Raw genomic sequence first — 18901 nt, forward strand, 5'->3', positions numbered from 1 at the left:
CCTACCTGGCCAGAGGGGCCCACGAGCCAGAGGGCCATGGTGGAGAGGCAGGTGGGGCAGTTAGGAGCTCCAGGGACATCCTGGTCCAACTGAAGGACTGCTTCCTGTGCCGCCATGAAGAAGCTTTTCACATTATGGAGAAGGAAGGATGAGCCCCACAGTTCTTGCTCACACCTGCCCATAGGCAGGCCAGCCAGTATCGGTCCTCCAGCCCAGCCAGGCTACAACCTTAGAGATAAGGATTTAAAGAAACTTCACAAAGCTGCCTCGGTTGGGGATTTAGAGAAGGTGAAGGAGTATCTTCAGCTCAAGAAACATGATGTGAACATGCGGGACAGAGAACACAGGTGACCAGAGTGATGAAGGGAAGCATGGAGGGGAAGCTGGGGTCACTGGGTCCTCTAACCAGAAACAGGACTTGTCTGGACTACCCCACTGGTTGTCACTCTGAGTTTCCCATAGTGGAGAGGTCTGGGAACCACTGGCAGAGGGTCATACCCCCAACTTTCAGCTGCTTAGTTTTAGAAATGTTCACCTGGATATTTGAGGGCATTTGGGTCCTTCCCAATTCCCTCCACTCCTCCCACTGCCTTAACCTCCACTGGGCAATTCACCCTTTCCTCATGCTATGGTTTTTCTTCTTTGGTATATACTGTCCCCAGCCACTAAGATTTTCCGTATTCCTAATGTACTAATAGGAAAAGAGTAGAGGCGACTTCCCAGAACAGTGATTATTAAGATTTTAAGACTTTGAAAGAGCAAAACAATTAACTTTTTAATGTGGATCTCCTATGAAAATTTTTTTTCAGTTGTAGAGTATCTTCAAAAAGCTCATCAACAACCACTTACTGCAAAAACAAAATTAATTTTATATGTTAAGAAATGAAGAGGTTATGTATTTGGCATTAATAACAGAAAATATGTACTATATGTGCCTACCTTAAAATCTTGTGGGGAGTTTTCAGGTCATAGGGTATATAAAGCGTCATCTTTCATTGTAATAGGGCAACTGGAAACTATGATTAGAGGATCTGTGTCCACTTGCTCATAGTTTTACCTCCTCTTTTAATAAAATCAGAGTTATCTCTTCAATAATTTATCTGACTTTTATCCTACACCATTCCTCTGAATTTCTTTACAGGGTCATCAATAACGTCAACATGACTTTATTCAGTGGTCAGTTCTCAGTCGTACCTGGCAGGCATCTCAGCCAAGTCTCTTACTTTCCTAGCAGTAGTATTTGAAATATCGTCTTGTCTTTCAGAACACTTGGTTCACCTGGCATTTCTTCTACTTCTGTGGACAGTTTTTTTCAGACTCCTTTGCTGCTTTCTCTTCATCTTCCTGATTGGTAAATATTTGAGGGCTCAGACCTCAAAATAATTCTCTCTCTGTCTCTCTCATTTAATCCTGACTTGCCTGATGAAGAGAGATCGTCTGTAAGTGTATTCCAATGCCTTCCAACTTTTAATCTCCAGCTAGACCTCTCCCCTGAACTCTAGACTCATATATATACAAATGCCTACACTATCACTTGTATATCTAACAGGCTGTGGTGTGCTGGTAAATGTTATATAACAGGCTCTTGAGTGGGGGTGGGGAGAAGGGAAGAGAATCCCTGATTTCCACCTACCAATGTAATGTTAAGTGGCTCGAATAATTCCTGAAAATTTAACAATGGGCTTGTGAGAGCCGCTAGCTCCACCCCATCACTGCTTAGGAATCTCAAACATCCACATACTGCGCTCCTGTTATTCCTCCTCAGATCTGCTCTTCTCTTTCTATAAATGCCAAATCCTTTCTTTCAGTTGTTTAGGCCAGAACCCCTGGAGTCATTCTTGACTACTCTCATTCTTTCACATCCTTCATCTCATTCAACAGTAAATCTTTTTGGTTCTACCTTCAAAACATGTTTAAAATCCAGCCATTTCTTGCCACCTTCCAAGGTACCACTGTAGTCAAAGCCACCATCATATCTTAATGAGAATTACTGCAGTGGCCTCCCAGGTAGTTTTCTGTCTTTTAACCTTTCCAATTTATTCTCCACACATTAGCCAGAATGATCCTCTAAAATGTATGTCAAGTGATGTCCTTCCTTGTCTTAACAACATCCACTGGATTTCCATCTCATTAGGGATAAAAGCCAAAGTCCTTCCAAAGGCTCATACAACCCTACACAACCTTCACCCCCTCCCTGTTATCTCTCTGATCTTAGCTCCTACAACTCTCCCTTTCATTCATCTCCAGTTACCCTGGTCTTTTTAGTGTCCACAGAAATGCCAGACATGCAGTTAGGGCCTTTGGACTTGCTGGGTCCTTTGCCTGGAGTGCTTCCCCACCCAGATATCCACATGGCTTGGTCTCACTTCCTTCAGGTGTTTGTCATCTTATCAGTGAGAGCTTCCCTGGCTACTCTTCCAACAATTGCACCCCCTCTCCATGCTGACATTTTCTGTTCCTCTTCCTTGCCTGATTTTTCTCTTTAGCACTTAATACTGTCTGTTGTACCTTGTATTTTAAGCTTTTTTCGTTGACCTCTTCCACTAGCCATGTATGATCCATAAGGTCAGGTATTTTTGTTTTATTTGCTGCTGTATCTTCATCACCTAGAACCTTGTCTAGCCATAGTAAGTGCTGAATTAATATTTTTTGATGAATGAATACATACATATATATACATACATAGATAAATATGATAATTTAAAGATATTACTCAGCAATAAAATGATATCTCTTATTAATAAAAGAAATGAAATTACTGATACATGCAACAACATGGATGAATCTCAAAAGTGTCCTGCTAAGTCAAAGAAACTAGATACAAAAGACTATATATCAAGTGACTCCTTTTATATGAAATTCTAGAAAGGCAAAATTATAGCCAAAGAAAGCAAATTAGTAGTTACCAGGTGTTTCATATGGGGACTGGAGGAAGGGGGATTGATTGTAAAGGGATATGAGGAAACTTTTTAGAGTGATAGAAATGTTCTTTATTATGTTTATGGTGGCAGTTATATGACTATATATTGGAAAAAACTCATAAAACTGTACACTTAAATTTTTTATAAATTATACCTCAATAAAGCTGAATAAAAAAAGTCTCAAACTCTATATTCTATTTGAATATTTGCGTGTGTGTGTGTAGAAAGACTGAGAATGGGATAAAATCTGAGAGGATACATACTAAAGTTAAAACACTATTTCTGAAGAGGAGATGAGATTTGGGCAGAGGAAGTAGGTAGAGTGAGAATGGTTATGGGAGACTTCTGTTTTGTGTTATTTGAATATTTTAAAAGGTGAATTATAGTGTTTTATTGAGGGCTGCATAAACTCATTTTAGAAGCATTGTGCAAATGTCCCTGATGCCTCATGTAAGTATATGTACATATAAATAATGGCCTTATTGAAATAATATGCTAAATATGTTTTCTAGTAAAAATAATGATAATAAAAGTGGAAATTTCTGGTTAGGATAGAATGGGAGAAACACCATGACAGTTAATGAGCAGGTTGTTTTGAAGGCCATAGTGGCCCAGTAGGAATAACACTGTTTTTGGAATAAAAATCTGAATTTGAGGCCTTCCCTGCATTTGTATGACCTTGACCCTAAATCTCCTCATCTTGTCAAATCAGAACTATTACTAGATAGATGTTTTTTAAACCAAGATCTGCAAAGCCCCATTGAAGACTATTTCTTATTAAACCAGAGGAGCTCCCTGTTAATGTGCTTTGTTTATTTAGCTAATATTTATGTTTTTATTTTGAGTTCTGTGCCTAATGAGTTTGAAAGTGAATTGAAGATGTCTAATATCTCTCCTAGGTATAAAATTAAATTACTTTTATGGTTTTTATTTAAAAAGTCCCTCAGATCGGTAGGTTGCCTTGTAGGTGAAGGCTCAATTCCAAATGAACACTTTCAGTCATACTACTCAAAGGACCTACTCTTCTAGGTCCTTGTTAAACATTTCTTGTATTTTCTCCATTCTGTTTCCAAGATTTTGGATCATCTTTACTATCACTATTCTGAATTCTTTTTCAGGTAGACTGCCTATTTCCTCTTCATTTGTTAGGTCTGGTGGGTTTTTACCTTGTTCCTTCATCTGCTGCGTATTTCTCTGTCTTCTCATTTTGCTTAACTTACTGTGTTTGGGGTCCTTTTTTCACAGGCTGCAGGTTCGTAGTTTCCGTTGGTTTTGGTTTCTGTCCCCAGTGGGTAAGGTTGGTTCAGTGGGTTGTGTAGGCCTCCTGGTGGAGGGGACTGGTGCCTGTGTTCTGGTGGATGAGGCTGGATCTTGCCTTTCTGGTGGGCAGGACCGCGTCTGGTGGTGTGTTTTGGAGTGTCTGTGAACTTATTATGATTTTGGGCAGCCTCTCTGCTAATGGGTGGGGTTGTGTTTCTGTCTTGCTGGTTGTTTGGCATAGGGTGTCCAGCACTGTAGCCTGCTTGTTGTTGAGTTGAACTGGGTCTTAGTGTTGAGATGGAGATCTCTGGGAGAGCTTTTGCCATTTGATGTTATGTGCGGCCAGGTCTCTGGTGGACTAATGTCCTGAACTCAGGTCTCCCACTTAGAGGCTCAGGCCTGATACCTGGCTGGAGCACCAAGATACTGTCAGCTACACGGCTCAGAAGAAAAGGCAGAAAAAATAAAGAAAAAAAGGAAAAAATAATAAAATAAAATAACAAAAATAAATTTTTAAAAATAAAAAAATAAGAAAAGAAAAGAAAGAAAGAAAGAAGAGAGCAACAAAACCAAAAAACATATCCACCAATGATAACAAGTACTAAATAGTATACTAAAAAAACAAACAAAAATGGACAGACAGAACCTTAGGACAATGGCAAAACAAAGCTATACAGAGAAAATCACACAGAGAAGCATACACATACACACTCACAAAAAGAGAAGGAGGAAAAAAAAATATATATATATAAAAACAGGAGAAGAGCAACCAAATCAATAAACAAATCTACCACTGATAATAAGCTGTAAATACTAAACTAAGATAAACATAAAACTATAAACAAATTAGATGCAGATTGCAAACCCAAAGTCTACAGTTGCTCCCAAAGTCCACCACCTCAATTTTGGGATGATTGGTTGTCTATTCAGGTATTCCACAGATGCAGGGTACATCAAGTTGATTGTGGAGATTTAATCCGCTGCTCCTGAGGCTGCTGGGAGAAATTTCCCTTTCTCTTTTTGTTTGCACAGCTCCTCGGGTTCAGCTTTGGATTTGGCCCTGCCTCTACACGTAGGTCACCTGAGGGTGTCTGTTCCCCGCCCAGACAGGATGGGGTTAAGGTAGCAGTTGATTAGGGGGCTCTGGCTCAGGCCGGGGAGAGGGAGGGGTACGGAATGTGGAGTGAGCCTGTGGCAGCAGAGGTCAGCATGATATTGCAACAGCCTGAGGCCGCCGTGTGTTCTCCTGGGGAAGTTGTCCCTAGATCCCGGGACCCTGGCAGTGGCAGGCTGCACAGGCTCTCACGGGGGAGGGGTGGATAGTGACCTGTGCTTGCATACAGGCTTCTTGGTGGCTGCAGTAGCAGCCTTAGTGTCTCATGCCCATCTCTGTTGTCCTCGTTGATAGCCACGGCTCATGCCCATCTCTGGAGCTCATTTAGGCGGTGCTCTGAATCCCCTCTCCTCGCGCACCACAACCAATGATCTCTTGCCTCTTAGGCATGTCCAGAGTTTTTCCCGGACTCCCTCCCGGCTAGCTGTGGCGCACTAACCCCCTTCAGGCTGTGTTCACTCAGCCAACCCCAGTCCTCTCCCTGGGATCTGACTGCTGAAGCCCGAGCCTCAGCTCCCAGCCCCAGAAAGTGAGCAGGCAATATTCTCAGGCTGTTGAGTGTTTGTTGTCACCAATCCTTTGCATGGGAATCTCTCTGCTTTGCCCTCTGCACCTCTGTTGCTGTGCTCTCCTCCATGGCTCCAAAGCTTCTCCCCCACCCACTCCCCATCTCCACCAGTGAAGGGGAAACTTTTCCTCCTTCACAGCTCCCTCCCACTGGTGCAGGTCCCGTCCCTATTCTTTTGTCTCTGTTTTTTCTTTTTTCTTTTGCCCTACCCAGGTACGTGGGGAGTTTCTTGCCTTTTGGGAAGTCTGAGGCCTTCTGCCAGCATTCAGTAGGTGTTCTGTAGGAGTTGTTCCACATGTAGATGTATTTTTGACGTATCTGTGGGGAGGAAGGTGATCTCCCCGTCTTATTCCTTCACCATCTTGAAGGTCTCCCTGTCACATAGGGTTTAGACTTCAATTGGAAGAGTGAAATATTCAGCAGGCGTGCAGCAGCCACGCAGTAGCCACTTCTGGAACACCTCCGGGGAATTACTCAAATGCCAATTACTTTCTCTCAGAGAAAGAGAAATTGGTTTTGTTTTTGCTTTTTGGTTTTTGTTTGTTTGTTTTAATGAAAAAAGGAAACTGGAGTCGGAAAGAGAATTATATCTAAAGATTGAGTAAAAGCCACCTACGTTCCTTGAGACTAAAATTTTGAGATATATATAACAGTGGGTGAAGGGGATGGATCAAAATGTTTTTTAGGATTTGCTATGCTACTGCAAGTATTTATTTTAGGTCAGCTTAAAGCCTTTCGGCCCCATACGTTCAGGTTGAAGACTGGAGAAACTTCCTATTACATAAGGAAATTTACCTTTAAGCCAAATTATGGATGTCAACAAAAAGGCTAATCAGTGCTTTTCCTGTGTCACAATTTCTGAGAAACCAAATTAGTTATCAGAAGTTTGTTTGGTAAGGATGGAATCGTGGCAAAACAAGGTAGATCATTTTGAGGGATATTTCATCTAGACCATGATGTCTGAGGAATCATTTTTGTTCTACAGAAAAACAAAGTATTCCTTTCCAATGACTGGGAAGTATGGGCTCCTTAAATTCATATATTCTTTACCATGAAGGATGTTAATCATGGATAACTTCTGGCTTCAGTCTATCACTTAGCTGACCATCCTCTTTCTGGGTACAGTCTTTCTTCAGAGAGAATGACATAATTGGTTAGGTTTCTGGTTTTTTGAATTATAGTTACAGTCTTGCCTTCCAGAGATTATATTCAGGTAAACTTGATTGGAGTTTTCATATTTCCAAATTGTTCAAAATTATTTTTATATTTTTTGGGTTTACTGCCATAAATGGTAAGTTATATCATCATGTTTGGATTTTATGAGCCTTGTTCTTTGAAAGTTACCTTATTTTCAAGTCCTTGTGGGCTACATTTTGCTACTCTTAGTGTCAATAACAGTTCTGTTTAGGTACCCATAAAGTACTTCTGAGGACCTAAAATGAAGTGGGAAAATGGCATCTAAAATCTTTTGTTCGGGACCTGGGCTACCTGTATATAGACTTTGTATTATGAAATTATCTTAAAATAAGGATATAAAGACATCACCTTCACAAATAAATAAAAGTTTGTTGAGGGTTAGTTCAGGCTAAAAGCTACAAAGTTTAAATGGAGCTCATTAGTATCTGTCATACCTCATGACTATATGATTGGTTTCTGGGAGGCTACATAGAATATGGTTCTTTGAGAAGTAGAAATTATTTTAATAACTGAAAATTAGGTTGGGATCTACAACTTAAAGAGTACTTAGGCTTTCACCTTTGTGTGCACTTCTTAGATGCAAATGACAGCTTTAATAGCTGAGCAAAGAGAAACACACACACTTAGGTGTAGTATGCCATGCAATAGGCAAACATAGGCAATGTCTTTTCCTCCTGTTATCTGGCACATGTATCTTAGGTTTTGGAGATCATTTCTAGACATAATTGGATGTCTAATTTTATCATTCTCCAAGGCTCATACTCCATTTTGCTGTTTGAAAAAAACCTATTGTTTAATGCATAGTTACATTTTCTTTGAAGTGAAACCAGTTAAATATTTGATCTTCAGGCATTTGCACAGCTCTTTTAATTCAGTAAAAAGCAATTATAATTAATTAAATTTTGTGTAAATATAAATAAGTACACAAAGCAAATACCTTAATAATATATGATCTGGCATGTTCTTGGGCATAGCAGATAACTTCTCAAAGTAAGACTTATCTGTAACTTTGTGTTTCATTATATTGATACAGAACAGCTTTGCACCTGGCCTGTGCTAATGGATATTCAAATATTGTATCTCTCTTAATTGAGAAACAGTGCAAAGTAAACGTCTGGGATGGTGAAAACAGATCTCCATTGACTAAGGTGTGCTGATTTTTCCTTTTCAATTGAATTACATTTGAGTTCTTCTCCTAGTTAACCTTTGTTATATTTCATATTTTAAAACATAGTATTAAACATTAGTTTAATATATCAGATCCTAAATAGTAAATTGGTTACCCGTCTATTCTTTTTGTACTGACAGGCAGTACAGTGTGACAAGGAGAGTTGTGTTACTATTCTTCTAGAACATGGCGCAGACCCAAACCTGGTGGATTTATATGGCAATACTGCTCTTCATTATGCTGCTTGTCATCAAAGTGACTCACTAGTTGCAAAACTGCTTGAACACAAAGCTAATCTTGAAGCTCAAAATAAGGTAGTCTTCTATTAAAAACAATACATTATATTTTAGAAAGCAGTAAAAGAAGGTATTCATTGCATATAATTTATATCTGTTGAGACACATGTTATATAAAACATGAATTTTAAAAAATGAAATTAGGGAGAAGGAGAAGGAGGATGAGATTATCAAATACTGATAAGGTTTTCCTTTTTAAAAAAACCTTTCTCCATTTCATTTCATATTATAATCTTGACCTCCAAAGCAACATGAGGTTTAACAATTATAACTGTTCAAAGAAGTACATCACATGAGAAATACTTGATTTCCTTATAAATGAACATTGATTAAAAATCATGAAGACTATGTCCTTTTATATTTTATTGGTATACTCGTGAATAATTACAATAGAGTAAAATTAGAAAATCACTTGTTATACTAAAAGTAATCCAAGTCACCTATTAAGACTTTATGGATAACTGATTAATATATGTTTTTAAGCTTCCTAACACTTTAGTTCACTGATACTTTATCTGCATGACAGGCCAAAATAAGTGCCAGCCTTGGAAGTTTAAATGAAACCCTAGGAAACTCAGCTGTAACAACATTACGAAATGTGAATTGATGGTTTGCAATACTTATGTTAAATTCTAGGTGCTCAGTAATTAAATACTCCAGAGTGCTCTTGCCCACAATTTGAATTAAGCCTAAAGCAGAAACTTCAATTTTATTTTTTGACTGGCCAACTATATTTTATTTTAGTATTATTTATTTATTTTTATAATTTTTATAGTTTTATTTTGATTTTTTGACAGGCATATATATATTCCTTTTTAGATTCTGTTCAATTATAGGTTATTACAGAGGTTTCTTATAAGCATACTTATTTTTTAAATTGAACTTAAATTAAAAGGCATGGAATGTTGGTACAATATTTTAAATAATCATTTTAAAATAATTTTTCCAGGATGGATATACTCCACTTTTACTTGCCATTACTGAAAATAATGCAGAAATGGTAGAATTTCTTCTGAAGAGTGGGGCAGATGTGAATGCTTCAGATAAGAATCAAAGGTATAATTAATGTTAAATAAGAGCATATAACTATAGGTATCTAACAGGAATATATACACATGCACACATATGTTAAATTCTAGGTGCTCATTACTTAAATACTCCAGGCTGCTCTTGACCTCAGTGTGAAGTAAGCCTATATATATATATATCATATATGTATATATGAGACATATTTTTGAAACTGAAAAGATTTGGCCATATGATTTTGGACAAATTACCTAGATTCCCACGATCTATTTATCTGTAAAATCAAACAGTTGGGCCAGATTGGTATGTAATTATTGCTATTATTATTTTTTAACATTAGAATCTTACACAGAAACTCAATCTCTAAATCCCAGATGCCGTAGTTAAATGGGGATAGGGTACCCAGAGTCCCAGACACTCCCCTCCACAGAATTTTTGAGACATCTCCCGGAAAACACTAGTGTTCCCAGGAGCAGGAGTTGAAAACCACTGAGCTAGCTGCTTCCTAGAGACTCTTATCTTTAGACTTCATGATATGATCTGTGATTAGCACACCTTTTTGAGTAGATCTGCCCCACATTTTACATTCTTGCCCCAACTCTTTTCCTGATCATACATTTAAACAGTAAATTTAGAAGACTCATTTTTTAAAAAGTACAAGACATGGTTAAGATTCATAAATGGACACATTTATATCTCTTGCTCCAGAACAGCCCTTATGATTGCTCTCAGTGATGAACCAACAAGTTTAGTCAGTCTTCTTCTTCAGCAAGAGGTGAACCTATCTTGTCAAGATATTTATGGATTCACAGCTGAGGAATATGCTTCTTTCAATGGTTTTACTATGTAAGTGATACTGCATATCTTTTAACAATTGTGTGGAATTTGAGCATAAGGAAAGAAACACGAACCCCAAAGTACAAAGCACACAATAGGGGTAAACACATGAAGAACTCTGGACCCATGGATCCAGGAATGCTTGATTTTCGCTGTCAATATAAGAATGGCAATATAGGACCTAATCAATATAAGAACTGCAGGTAGGCTGAGTCTACAGATTAATAAATTCCCAGTGGCATGGGAATTTGAAGTATGCCAGAACAGGGATTCCAGCAACTAGTGACATACCATTAATAAAACATATGGGCAATAGAGGAGACTGGCAGTGATGGCTGGGTAGAAAGACCCTGAGTGCACCTCCTCTCATGGGTATACCCAAATTACAACTATTTACAAAACAATCATTGATGAAAAAGACTGGAATTTACCAGAAAAGATCTTCTACAACTAAAGATGTAAAGAAGGAACCACAACTAGATGGGTAGGAGGGGCAGAATCATGATATAGTCAAGTCCCATACCCCCAGGTGGGTGCCCAACAAGTGGGAGAATAATTACAATTGCAGAGGTTCTCCCAAGGGAATGAGGGGTCCAAGCCGAACACTGGGCTTCCCAGCCTGGCGGTCCTGCACCAGGAAGACAAGCCACCAGAGCATTTGGTTTTAAAGGCCAGCAGGGCTTATTTTTAGGAGTCCCAGAGGGCTGGGGGGAATAGAGACTTCTCTCTTAAAGGATGCGCACAAAGTCTCACACTCTCCAGGACCCAGGGCAGAAGCAGTAATTTGAAAGGAGCCTGGGTCAGACCAGCTGCTGTTCTTGGAGAGTCTCCAGGAGAGGCAGGAGGCAACTAGAGTTCACCCTGGGGACACAGACGCTGGGGGCAGCCATTTTGGGAGCTTGTTCTATCACATGGACACTGGTGCTGGCAAGCACCGTTCTGGTATCATTCCTCTAGCTTATTGGCCTCAGGATGCAGTGCTGCCCTGGCCCAACAGTCTGTAGGCAACAGTGCTGGATGCCTCAGGTCAAGCAATTAATTAACTGGGCAGGAACACAGCCCAGCCCATAGCAGACAGGCTACTTTAAGACCTCTTGAGCCCACAGCTGCCCCTCGACAGGGTCCTGCTCACCAGAAGGCCCAGAACCCAGGCCCACACTCCAGTGCATAGGCACTAGACCTGGGACCCCCAGGGCCCTCCAGCCAGAGACCCTAGGACCCAGCTCCACCCACTAGTGGGTAGACACCAACCACAAGACAACTGCAGCCCTGTAGCCTGTGGACCTGGCCCACCACTAGCAGGCCAGACCCTGCCCAGGGACCTGGTCCCACACACCAGCAAGCATGTTCTAGCCTTGGGACCAACCTCACCCACCAGCAGGCAGACAGCAGCCACAAGACAACCACAGCACTGCAACCTACAAATCCAGCCCCTCCACCAGCAGGCCAAATCCTGCCCTGTGACCAGCTGGGCCCTGGTCCCACCTACTACTAGGCCAACACAAGCTTGAAGACACCCTGGACCCTGTAGCCAACTGTGTCAGGAAGTGGCCCGACCCACCAGCAATTTGACACCAGCTCTGGGACTCCTGGGACCTGCAACCAGTCCCCAGGATCCAGCTCTGCCCAGCAGTAGGCTTGCACTAGCCCCAAGACCTGGTTTCATCCACCAGTGGGCAGGCAATAGCACCAGGGTCTTCTGGACCCTGACTTTGCCCACTAGGGAGCCAGCACTAGCTACAGGGCCCCCCAGGGTTCTATAGTCAGCCACCTCATAACCTGGCCCTGCCAACCAGAGGGGCAGGGCCTGGCAACGAACCAGACCAGGGGCCAACCAAGCCTACAAGACTGACCATAGAAATCAGCCTGCCACAATAGAATAGAAATCAGCCTGCCACATACAGCCCACATAAGGGGCACCCCTAGAGCATATAGCTACGGTGACAAGAGGAGAGTGCACTGCTGGGATGCACAGGCCTACAAAAAGGCCACTTATCCAAGGAAATGTAACCAACCTACCAGATACATAAAAATAAAAAGTGAATTAGGCAAAATGAGGTAAAAGGGAACATGTTCCAAATGAACAAAAAAGATAAAATCTCAGAATAACTAAGTGAAGTAGATAGGGAATCTACCCGAGAAAGAGTTCAGGGTAGTGATTGTAACAATGATCAAAGAACTCAGGAGAAGATGGATGCACAGACTGAGAATTTAGAAGTTTTTAACAAGGTGTTAGAAAATATAGAACAGCCAAACAGAGTTGAAGAATACAATGACTGAAACGAACAATCAAGTAGAAGGTATCAACAGTAGACTAAATGATACAGAGGAATGGATCAGTGAGCTGGAAGATAGAGTAGTAGAAATCACTGATGCTGAACAGAAAAAAGAATGAAAAGAGTTTAAGAGATCTCTGAGACAACATCAACCACACTAATATTCACATTACAGGGGTCCCAGAAGGAGAAGAGAGAAAGGGGCTGAGAATATATCTGAAGACCTAATAGCTGAAAACTTCCCTAACGTGGAAAGGAAACACCTTCCAAGTCCCGGAAGGGCAGAGAGTCCCATATGGATTAACCCAAAGAGGAACACACCAAGGCACACTGTAATCAACATGGCAAAAACTAAAGATAAAGAGAGAATATTAAAAGCAGCAAGGGAAAAACAACAAGTTACATACAGGGGAACTCCCATAAGGCTATCAGCTGACTTTTCAGCAGAAACTCTGCAGGCCAGAAGGGAATGGCACAATATATTTAAAGTGATGAAAGGGAAAAACAAGGCCTTCATTCAGATTTGATGGAGAGAACAAAAGTTTTACAAAGAAGCAAAAGGTAAAAGAGTTCAGCACCACCAAACCAGTTTTGCAAGAAATGTTAAAGGAACTTGTCTAAACAAAAAAGAAAAGGCCACAACTAGAAACATGAAAATTATAAAAGGAAACAACAAATCAGTAAAGGCAAACATACAGGAACGGTAGGAAGTCATCCATGCACAAACCTAGTAAGGTTAAAAGACAAAAGTAGTAATATCATCTATATCCACAATAAGCAGTTAAGAGATACACAAAACAATTAAATATAAAACATGATATCAAAAATAGTAATTGTGAAGGGAGTAGAATAAAAATGTAGGGTTGTTAAAATGCATTTGAAATGTAGAGATCAGCAAATGGAAATCAAAAGAAAGCTGCATAGCAAAACTGATACCACACAAAATGGACTTTAAAACAAAGACTGTTACAAGAGTCAAAAAAGGACGTTACATAAAAATCAAGGGATCAATCCAAAAAGAAGATGTAATAATAGTAAATATATGTGCATACAACATAGGAGCACCTAAATACATAAAGCAAATATTAACAGACATAAAGGAAGAAACAGACCGTAACACAATAATAGTAGGGTACTTTAACACCCCACTTATATCAATGGACAGATCATATTCAGACAGAAAATCAATAAGGAAACACTAGCCTTAAATGACACATTAGACCAGATCAACTTAATAGATATCTAAAAACCATTCCATCCCAAAGCAGCAGAATACACGTTCTTTTCAAGTGCACATGGAACATTCTTCAGGATAGATCATATGCTAGGCCAAAGCAAGCCTCAGTAAACTTAAGAAAATTGAAATCATATCAAGAATCTTTTCTCACCATAATGCTATGAGACTAGAAATCAACTACATGAAAAAAACTGTAAAAAACACAAATACATGGAGGCTAAACAGTATGCTACTAAACAACCAATGGCACTGAAGAAATCAAAGAGGAAATCAAAAAATACTTGGAGACAAATGAAAATGAAAAAAACCACAGCGAGATATCACCTGGATGAAGAAAAAGTGGTATATATATATATATATATATACACACACACACAATGGAATACTACTCAGTCATAAAAATGAATGAAATTTGCCATTTGCAATACATGGATGGATTTGGAGAGTATTATGCTTAGTGAAATAAGTCAGAGAGAGACAAATACTATATGATATCACTTATTTGTGGAATTTATAAACAAACTAGTGAACATAACAAAAAAGAAACAGACTCACAGACATAGAGAAAAAACTAGTGGTTACCAGTGGGGAGGGGAAAGGGGGCAGAGGCAAGATACGGGTAGGGGATTAAGAGGTGCAAACTACAGTGTATAAAATAAATAAGTTACAAGGATATACTGTATAGAACAGGGAATATAGCCAATATTTTACAAAAACTATAAATGGAGTATAACCTTTAAAAATTGTGAATCACTATGTTGTACACCTGTAACTTATATAATATTGTACATCAACTACACCTCAATAAAGAAAATAAATGTATGGGCAATAGAGTTGGGCAAAAGATGATTAATCCACACAAGCCCCTTTCATTGTTTTTACATATTAGTAATGTAAATATTTTGTTTGTTTTGAATATTATTGTTCATTTGTTATTAGCTAACTATAGTTTAAGTTTTCAGAATTCTTAAGTATATTCTCATTATACCCAAAAGATAAAACTTTTCATGATGAACATGAATTTCTGATTTTCATAGTCAATGAGAAATAAGATGCAATGAACAGAAATTATTTTATAGCTAATGAATTTAAACAACATATAGAATATGTTCTTTATAATTTTAAGGGCAATTTTAAATTATACATAGATATTTTTTCTAGTTTATTGTTTTCTTATTCTTCTTCCATCTACTTTATTAACATTTTAACAATACCTTTTAATCATTAATTTCATATGAAAATCACGGGGAGAGAGAACGAGAAGGGGGAGAGGGAAAGTAAAATAATTTTCATATATACATTCAAATGTTTATTTTAAACGTCTTAATTGAACTTTAGAAAATAAGGAATTCATAATCTATTAAACATGTCAACCATAATTGAATACAGTATTTCCATCTTTGCAATATTGGACATGTGTACTTTGTTTTACCTTGGTATAAGCAAACCATATGTTTAAAAATTTAAATAAAATAAAGAGATAAATTACTGGTGAATATCTGTAGTATAAAAAGGATTATTTGCTTTATAACAAGGGTTCCTAACTGTTCATTCATCTCTTAAAAACTTTGGATATATGAAACTAGGAGACACATATATCTGTACAATAATATATTTATTGGTCTGAAAACAGTACTTATGTATCTAAATAACTTGTTTACATCTATATGTCTTTTGAAGCTATTATTGGGTAGGTAGATCAGTAGGAAATTTCACAATCTTCTTTCATCTCCCCGAAGTGGTTTTTAGAACATTCTTTTTGTAGTTTGCTCCATCACTAATTTAAGAATAAATGAGTATGGAATTTTCATCATCTCAATATTACTTTAATATCGCCAATGTTGAAAATTCTAAGAGCATTATATTACTTTTCTTTTTTCCAAAGAGGTAAAAGGGAAGAGAGGTAATTTCCTAATGACTAAGCAATTACGTTTAGGATGTGAAAACTATCAGCATATAATAAAAATTGCAAATGACTTTAAGCTGCAATCTAATGCCCCCATCCTCTTTTTTTGTTTTTGCCCTTCTTTTATAATGGTAACTAAGCTTTCTGTAATTGTGACTTTTGTTGGTTAAGTAGCTATTGCCTATCTACCATAGTGAGTACACAGCCTCTATTTTTAGTATCATTTGTTAGCTCTCTTTCCTGGTACATAAGGTCTACTGCTTTATTCAGAGTGGAAACATAGAATAAATATGTTTCTCATATACATAGTTTTTAAAAAATAAGTGAAACTGTCTCAAATGAGGGAATTATATTTAGATATTTATTTTACAGTTAGCTTTACCCCACACATTGCCTCATTCCTTTCACTGAAATTCTGAAATCATATGTCTATTAATGAGTGGCTAGAATGGGCTCTTTTCAGGCATGGAGAAAAGGTTTATTCTTTACTGGATATGGTTCAGTCTTAGACTGAGTTAAATGTCTTCACTTTGTCAATTTACTGTTAAGCCCAAGTGTTATGAGCTGAACTGTGTTCCCCCCAAATTCATGTTAAAGTCCTTTCCTCACGGTGCCACAGATTTTGGATAACTACATTTGGAGAAAGGGCCTTTAAAGAGTTGTTATGTTAAAAATGACTGTGCATTAGGGTGGTCCCTCATCCAATTTGACTGGTGTCCTTATAAGAAGAGGAGATTAGAGGGACAATTTATGTGAAGAGGCAGCAAGAGGACAGTCATCTACTAGCCAAGGAGAGAGGCCTGGAACAGACAGATCCTTCCTGTGGCCCTCATAGGAAACCAGCCCTACTGGCACACTTGATCTTGGACTTCCTGCCTCCAGAACTGCAAGTAAATAAATTTCTGTTGTTTAAGCCACTCAGTCTGTGGTATTTTGTTATGGGAGCCCTAGAAATCTAATACACCAAGTATAACTTAAGCCACTTTTTCTACCTTGCCAGTGGCTTATCTGTGGTTATAGGAAAAAAAGAAGTGCCAGAAAATGGGAGTATGTGAAATAAAAATGGCGTCTATTGATGGAGTTGGCTTGAGAGGAGGCTTGAGGTCAGCTCTGTGTGATATGCTTGGAAAGGCATTAGCTAATGTCTACAGTTTTGACTTGATAATTAGGTATCATGAATTGAACTGAATATTTATGAATGCTGGAATTCATATATATTTTCTCTTTGTGGATAGATATCACGAATTAATTGCTAATTATGAAAAGAAGAATGTTAAACAGATATCTAACTCTACAAATACAACTTTGGACTCTATATCTGATACAGAAGAACTGGAGGAAGGTAAGAAGATACAAAATGAACAAGTAGTTTTCCTTGTTGATTTTTATTTGTTTGGTTTTTAAGAAGGGACACGGCTTTTGCCAATAATATCTAGATTTGAAATTTTCTCCTATTTTTAATGGTAAATATTTTTAAGCATCGTTCTTAGGAATATTGGTGATTAAAATATTCTGACATTGTTGAATGAAAATGTAATGTAAAAATATACTGAATGATTAAGACATTTTTATTCAGTCTCTTGAATAGTTATAAAAAACACTTTTTTGCATGTATATAGAGATTTTCAAGATATACAACTATTAGTATATTTTTATTTTATTCTCAAAATACTTCACATAAGTATATTTGAAAATAGTTAATATAATATATACCTAATCATTACACAAAACTTAAAATTAAGTAACAGTATTTGGGAAGATTTGAAAACACCATGCATTAAAATAATTTTTGGTGCTTATTTTAAAAAATACATACAGTTATTTAGGTCTGTAAAACACAGCTTTTGTGTATGTGTGTGAATATGTCTTATGTTGGCATTTAAAAAATGTTGGATGAACTAAAATGTCATACATTTATTCTCTATATTCACTAGCAACCACACTTCCACCCTACCCTTCACCTATAGTGTAAAAAAGAAAAAAGAAAGAGAGAGAGAGCCTGATGAAAATAGGAGATCATTTAAATGCCACAGCTGTTCAAACACTCTCTATCCCCCCAAATGTATAATTATGATACTTAGAACAATGCTTGGCCCTATTGGTTCTAGGTGAGTAAATTTAAGAGAGAATTTCCCTAATTTCTCTTTTATAAACTTAATCTTATAATCTTTCATGAAATTTTGGCTTTTTGGACTCTTGATCTACATCTTCATATCTCCCTCTCCTACAACTTCTTGTCTGCCTCTTTTTTAATGTCCACACAGCTATACGAAGTAAAGAATTTCCGTGATTTTATACTTCATTTCTTTAGGGAAATAAAGCAGTAGAACCTATAGAAACACCTCTCCTACATTTTGTGTATCTCCTGAGGGCAAACAAAACCACTCTGAATCCTTTTACCCTGGCAATATATGTTTCTAGTTTCTAGTGAATTTTAAAATTTCACGATAATGTATCAAAGCATAATAGAAATATTAGGTCAAGAAAATTATCCGAAGACACTGCAAAACATGGCAAACTTAAAAAGTTATATTTCTGTCAGATTCAAAGGGGGTAACCTATTTTAAAATGACTATAAAATGCAGAAGTATCAATGCTAAATTATAATTGTGTTGTAGCTGAGACATAGAATTTAAGAAATATACTTAGGAGTGAAAATATTTGAACATAAATGAAGACATTAAAAATATCACTTATTTTCCAGACGTGTAACCTCATTTCTACAAATCCTTTGCTGCTGCTTGGATCAGAAAAGTCTATTTTGAAAGAGCAGTTAAGTGAACTATCACAGAATTTTTGCTGACTACTCAATGAAGAAAAGTTTGGTAAATGGAGAGCCATTTTCACCTTAGAAGATGTGAAGAAATTTCAAAAGACGAACATCTATATTGTGACCCATCAGTTGAAAAAAAGAAATCTGTGTTAAGCATATGGGCAGAAAAAAACCTTTTAGTCAAAATATTAAATGAGATATTAGTAAAAGTAAACTTTGCAACATACTGTCTTAAGCACGCATTAGAACATTCAAATAAAGTAAAAAATTAACATTCCAGCTACAAAATAGAGGAAAAAATACAAATAATCCTGTGTAAATG

The 18901-nt window shown here is 37.7% G+C and overlaps 1 protein-coding gene across 1 annotated transcript; it reads left to right on the forward strand.

The window, feature by feature from the left end:
- ANKRD7 (ankyrin repeat domain 7) lies at positions 1–10404 on the forward strand. The gene is given in 7 exon segments (XM_004326592.3): positions 1–160; positions 212–347; positions 8094–8208; positions 8369–8542; positions 9474–9580; positions 10259–10349; positions 10351–10404. Coding segments are annotated over 7 exon segments (723 nt in total). The 5' UTR covers positions 1–114.
- The last annotated feature ends 8497 nt before the right edge of the window (positions 10405–18901 follow it).

Source organism: Tursiops truncatus, chromosome 9 (genome assembly GCF_011762595.2).
Source record: "Tursiops truncatus isolate mTurTru1 chromosome 9, mTurTru1.mat.Y, whole genome shotgun sequence".
NCBI lineage: Eukaryota > Metazoa > Chordata > Mammalia > Artiodactyla > Delphinidae > Tursiops > Tursiops truncatus.